This window comes from Rhinolophus sinicus, linkage group LG03 (genome assembly GCF_036562045.2).
Source record: "Rhinolophus sinicus isolate RSC01 linkage group LG03, ASM3656204v1, whole genome shotgun sequence".
Classification (NCBI taxonomy): domain Eukaryota; kingdom Metazoa; phylum Chordata; class Mammalia; order Chiroptera; family Rhinolophidae; genus Rhinolophus; species Rhinolophus sinicus.
This window is the reverse complement of record NC_133753.1, coordinates 160,803,462-160,809,461: the sequence shown is the minus strand read 5'-3', so window position 1 is coordinate 160,809,461 and position 6,000 is coordinate 160,803,462. Positions and strand designations below refer to the sequence as shown.

Below are 6,000 nucleotides of genomic sequence, written 5' to 3'. Positions count from 1 at the left end.
GTCCCTGGGGCTCCACGCCGCATTTCTTTGTTTTGAAAGCGCCTCCTCCGCCCAGAGGCTTTTCCCCCGGCGGGCAGGCTCTGACGGGGGGTGGGGCATCGGCCCGCGGGCCCCGCCCCCCATTTAGCCCGGACCCCTCCCTGGATTCTCTCCCCATTTCCCCTTCCCTCCCTGCTGCGACCCACGAGGCGCGTCCTCACTAGCCGGACATCAAAGGAAGGCAGGGAATTGGAGAGGGAAGTTGAGTAGCAGGGGGCGCAGAGACCCACCCACCTTGGGCCAAGTCCGGCGGCCCGCCCCCTCCCGCGGGAACTCCTCCTGAGCCCCGCCTCCCGCGTCACAGCAGCCTGATATTCTCACAGCCTTCGGGCACCCAACCCCGCCGGCCCCGCTACCCCCGTGTCCGGCGAGTGCTCTATTTATGTTTCAGCCTAGCGATTTGCATAGGCCCCACCCATGGCCCTAGGTCCCCCTATCGGTGCCCCGCCTCAGCCTTGACGTCACGGCTGAGGCCCCACCTCTTGTTCCCATACAAGGAGCGGCGGGCCCTACATGGCAGCGTGGCGTCGCGGCGGCGTGTGCGTGTCGCGCTTCCTTGTGCCGTTTATAGGGTCCCGGCACTTCCGCTGTCGGGTTAGAAGCGGCGCGGTCATGGCGGAGCGCGGACAGCAGCCTCCTCCCGCGAAACGGCTGTGCTGCCGGCCGGGCGGCGGCGGGGGCGGCGGCGGGGGAAGCAGCGGCGGTGGAGGAGCGGGTGGCGGCTACAGTTCTGCCTGTCGGCCGGGCCCGCGGGCGGGCGGTGCGGCCACGGCGGCGTGCGGGGGCGGCGCGGCGCTGGGGCTGCTGCCGCCGGGCAAGACCCAGAGCCCCGAGTCGCTGCTGGACATCGCGGCGCGCAAGGTGGCGGAGAAGTGGCCGTTCCAGCGCGTGGAGGAGCGCTTTGAGCGCATCCCAGAGCCGGTGCAGCGCCGCATCGTCTACTGGTCCTTCCCCCGCAGCGAGCGGGAGATCTGCATGTACTCGTCCTTCAACACCGGCAGCGGCGCCGCGGGCGGCCCCGGCGACGACAGCGGCGGCCCCGGCAGCGCGGGCGGAGGCGCGGGTGGCGCGGGCAGTGGCGGCTCTTCGTCCTCACCGGCCGCCACCTCGGCCGCCGCCGCCGCCGCCGGGGCCGGGGCCGGAGCCCCGTCGGTGGGGGCCGCCGGGGCGGCGGACGGCGGCGACGAGACACGGCTGCCTTTTCGCCGGGGCATCGCGCTGCTGGAGAGCGGCTGCGTCGACAACGTCCTGCAAGTCGGTGAGTCACTGGGCAGCCGGGGGCTGTCTGTCCGTCCGTCGGTCCCTCAGGAGGGGGGCGCCTGCCCCCTCCCCTCCGGGCAGCCACTCAGTCAGCGCGCGCCCGCACCCCCTCCCGGTGCCCTCACTGGCCCGGACCGTCGTCCCGAGCGGAGCGCCCATTTCCTCCCCGCCACTCCCCGCCCCTCCCCGCCCCCTGTCTCCCCGGACGGGCCAGCGCGAGTGGGAAATGAATCAGCAGGACGCGCCCCGCCGCGGGGTTGGCCGGGTGGGTGTCGGGTGCCCCCCGACCTGCCCCATTCTCCGCTCTTCTCCCGGGGAGCACGTCCTGGAGGGCTTCTCGCCTTTTTGGGGGTGTGGATATGGACAAAGGCGCGGGCGGACGGCCGGGCCCCGGCGGAGGGTGTGTGTGGCGGGGCGGTGCGGGGCGGGGGAGGGGGCGCGGGCCGCACAGACAATGCCGGCCGGGGCCGAGCCGGTGGCCGGGCCGCACTCTGCGTTCTCCCTCTTCTCTCCTCTTGTCTGTCGCTCGCTCCTTTTTCTTTCTCCTCTTCCCCCTCCCCGTCCCTTCTATTTGAGCGGAGGGGAATACATTTCAGTGCCACTCGGTGGCCGCTCCTCTTAATGCTTCGACGGGCCGTGGTGCTTCGCGGTCGCTGCGGCGTTTGGTCTGGCCCAGGCGAGCTCCGCCGGCCGCCCTGGGATTTAAATGTCTTTTTACCTCCGTGTGTCCCCGTCTCGGAGCAGCCCAGGACGGTGCGGCGGGCTGGACCCCTCTCCTGCGGGACGTTGCCCCCGCCCCCCCCGAAAGCCCCGAATTAAAGGGCGCGAGCCCGGGAAGGAGCGGCTCGCGCTTCCCTTTTCTGTGGGGTCGCGGGGGTGCCCGGGCGCTCCTGACGCCTAAGTTTGGTTTGCGCTGGGTGGTCGGGTGGTCGTGCTCGGTGCGAGCCGTGGAGCAGTTACAGGCGATGCGCTCGCAGCCGGCGGCGGCTGCAGGAGCGCGAGGCCGGGGGGCTCCGCGGCTGCCTGGCAGCCGGGCACGACCCCGCACTTTGTTCTCATTTTCAGGTTTATTTGTGCCCCTTTCAGTTTTCTGTCACCCCCTCGGAAAGGGGAAGCCAAACAAAAGAGTCTCTTTATTTCTTTTCAGGGCTTGTAAAGTAGAAGATATTTGACAAAGGCCAGAGAAGGACTTGTGATTTAAAGCTGCACAGCCCTCCTTTCTCTGATAGACCATGAGAGTTTTCTCAAATACCGAGTTTAATAGCTTTCCCTGCGCCCCCGCCCCCGCCCCCTGTGTTTTTTCCCCCCCTCCCTGGCCTGATATCTTTTTCAGCCATAGCGATGGGGATGTTTGAGCTGACTGAAAAGAACAATGCTATAGTGAAACTCCCTTCTCCCCATATTTTTCTTATTGCCAAGGGCATTTTTTTTTACCCCCTCCCATAATGCTGTGTACTTTAAATTGTAGTGATGAAGAGGATACCTAATGAATGGGGGGCGGTTTGGAGGCATCATTGTCTCTGATTTTTAATCTTTTCTTTCCGTAGTCAGTTCCTTTTATTCTTATCTTTGGGAGGCGAGTGGGGGTCTGGAGAGGGGCCCCAAGAGAGAATTCAGATTTGTTTTAATCCTGTCTGGTTAATTTGAATTCTAATGCAATCTGCAAACGTGATTTTCTGCATGGTCATTTATTTCCAAAGGCAGCCCCTAGTGTTGTCTTTTCGGTACCCTTTCCTTCTGTCTAGAGGAGGTTGAACTTTTGAGGCTATCCATCCATCCTTTAAAAAAATGTAATTAACATTTTTTCAAGTTATGCCTTGTTTTTTTCTTGTTTCCTGCCCTGTTGAAACGGATTGAAGCACATCGATGGGTTTTCAGTATAACAAACTAGAGTTTGGGAATTCTCATGGCTTGGCTGGTAATGTTGAGTTGTTTTTTTTTTTTTTCTTCCCCTTCTGTGCTTGATTTTGCTTGCAAGCAATGAGGAATGACAGGAGAGCACATAGGGAGGGTTTCTTGGCTGATTGCATTTAAGCCAGGAATTCACTGTGAAAATAAAGCCAAGGAGCGATAAATAAAAGATGCAATCTTCTCTAGGAGACAGACACACAGCGTGGGCTTTGCCTGCTTTCATCAGTGAAGAGGCCTCCGTGAGTTGTAAAAGAAAATAGTAACTTTCTGAATAGTTCCCCAAGGGGAAGGAGACCACTGAATGAAGTTGGCATTGGTTCATGTGAAGTAGTATGATGCTACTCTTATAATTTTGAAGAGTTGACCACCCCTTTGGAAACACTTGCATACGTGCTAAACAAGTGCTGCAGAAATTTGGAAAATACTCTTTTTCCCCCACTCTTGAGTTCTGCCAATTTCCTTAACTTCCAAGTTGTATTACTTGTTGTGCCAGTCAGTTTAGAGATGGAAGGCTGTTAAATGCCTGGCAGCTGGCACTGTGAGATAGAAAACTTATGACCAGGATTTTTTTTTTTTTTTTTTGATGGAGAACAGAGAGTGGCTAGATTAACCATCTAATTTAGCTCTAAGTAGTGGTTTGAATTGGTATAGTAACTCAAGAAGCTTATTTTATAATTTTGTGATTTGAGGTGGAACTTTTTTTCACTTCAGAACTTGAAATGGAAAAGAACAGAGTACAGTGTTGATAGCACCATAAGCAATTTTCTGGTATTGCAAAATTACAAGTTTGTTTGTACAGTGAGTATTCACTGACTTTAGTCATCTTTAAGATGACTAAATTATAGCTACAATAGGGAAAATCTAGTTGTTGAACTTCATTTTGTATTTATGTTGTTGAAGATTATTTAAGTAAGGATTGAGGGACAGAGAATTGAGACTTCCCAGAAACATAACTTGCTTGTTATTTTTCAACTCCTAGATTTTAACAAGAGAAAGTCAAAGGAAAGAAAAATTGCACTTTTGGTGTAGTAGTTGTAAAAAGAGTGCTCCCTCAGTTCGTTACAGGACGTTTTAGAGAAGCATAGTTGGCTTGTTTTTGTCAAATCGTGATATATTGGAGCTATCACTGATGGTGCTTGCATGTAAAAATTATCGACGTCATTTATGACGTAATTTTTTCGTATGATATAATTTTATCACATAAAATTTTCCCTAAATTTTTTTCTGGGAAAGAGCTTACCTAATATGACCTAAAATTTGAGTATAAAGGAAAATACATAAATGGAATTGCATAAAAAGATCTAAAAATTCCTATAGGGCAGAAAACATGATAAACCAAGTTAAACAGCTAACTGGGACAAATATTTGACCAAAGGCTGACAGAGAACTAAATTGGTTAAAAAAAAAAAAAAAAGATGAATAACCCTCTAGAAAAATGGAAAACACAGTTCACAAAGAAATGCACATGATTAATAAACTTACTCATCTTCACTCTTTCAAAAAGAGACACAGTTTTACTTGTGTAAAAATGACGTGCCATCTTCATCTGTCATATTGGTGAAGACTAACAAGATGGGTGGACAATACTCGGTGGAAGAGGGAGAAGAGGATACAATATTTTTGTGTCATTTCTAGGAATTTATCCTACAGATATATTACTGCACAAAGATGTGTACAGTAAGCGATGCTCATTGCAATATAGTCTGCAATACTGAAAGCCGGAATCAATCTACATTTCTATCTGAAGGAACTGGTTAAGGAATACTCAATGGAATATTACGCAGCGATGAAACAAGTGAAGTAGATTTATGTATACTCATGAGAAAAGGTGACCAGAATACTTCATTTAAAAACAAGCCAATTGTTCATATAATATGCTACAATTTCTGTTTAAAACAAAAAAAGATAGACTTGCATATAGATGCATAAAAATGTCTGGAAAGGCTACACAAGCAGTCGTTGAATAGTGGGTATCTTTGGAGATAGGCAGCCAGATGAATGGGCAAGGCTTTGGGGGGATTTTACTTCTCATTTTGTGCCTGTCTTATGATTGGATTTTTCTTAAAGCTAGAAACATACATTTTTGTAATAAAAAAAAATCTTAGAAAAAGTACCTTGTGTTTTTAGTTCATTCATATTTTTTGTTTTGGTGTGTGTGTGTGTGTCTCCCCTTTCTGAAGACCTGGTATACATTCAGATTTTTTATTTTGTTATGAAATATTCCTTATTTATGACTAAATAATTATTATAAAAGCAAGAAATCTCTAAAACTAGGGTTTTTTATGTGAAGGAAGGAGATAAGTTTTAAAAGGAGTTCCTTTTTTTTTTTTCCCCTGGTTACTTTTGGGAGGAAAGAACGTTGCTCACAATTGTTACCACTTTGGTAAACAAATTCTTAGGGTATTTTCAGATTCATAACTTGAAATTTTGTGTTTTTGGGGGTGGCAAGGCAGTAAAAGGTGATCATTATTAGGATTAAGATGGATAAAAATTTTTATCAATGAATTTATTTAAGGTTAGTTTATTGGCTTTTGAGTATTTTGATTTTTCTTTACAGACTATTATTATATGAAGATGTGATTCTAAATTACTTTCAGAATTGGGTGTTTTGTTTATTGATAGTACATTTCATTGAACACATTTTCAAGACTAAAGTAATAATGTAGAACAATTCAGAATCACATCTTACACTTGTTTGCCTTTTGATTAATGAAAAAGTACACAAAAGAAATTTTGGAACTAGGTGCATGTGTATTTTTTATTGTTTTTCTGTGTAAATTGAGATGTGAT

General features: G+C 49.8%; 1 protein-coding gene across 1 annotated transcript in view; it reads left to right on the top strand.

Moving 5' to 3' along the window:
• The first annotated feature begins 630 nt into the window (after positions 1 to 630).
• The window catches only part of ZSWIM6 (zinc finger SWIM-type containing 6), a 184,179-nt gene continuing 178,809 nt past the window's right edge, over positions 631 to 6,000 (top strand). The window contains exon 1 of the mRNA XM_074328909.1: positions 631 to 1,297. Coding sequence (XP_074185010.1) covers positions 652 to 1,297 — 646 coding nt within the window. The 5' untranslated portion in view covers positions 631 to 651. The remainder of the gene's footprint in view (positions 1,298 to 6,000) is intronic.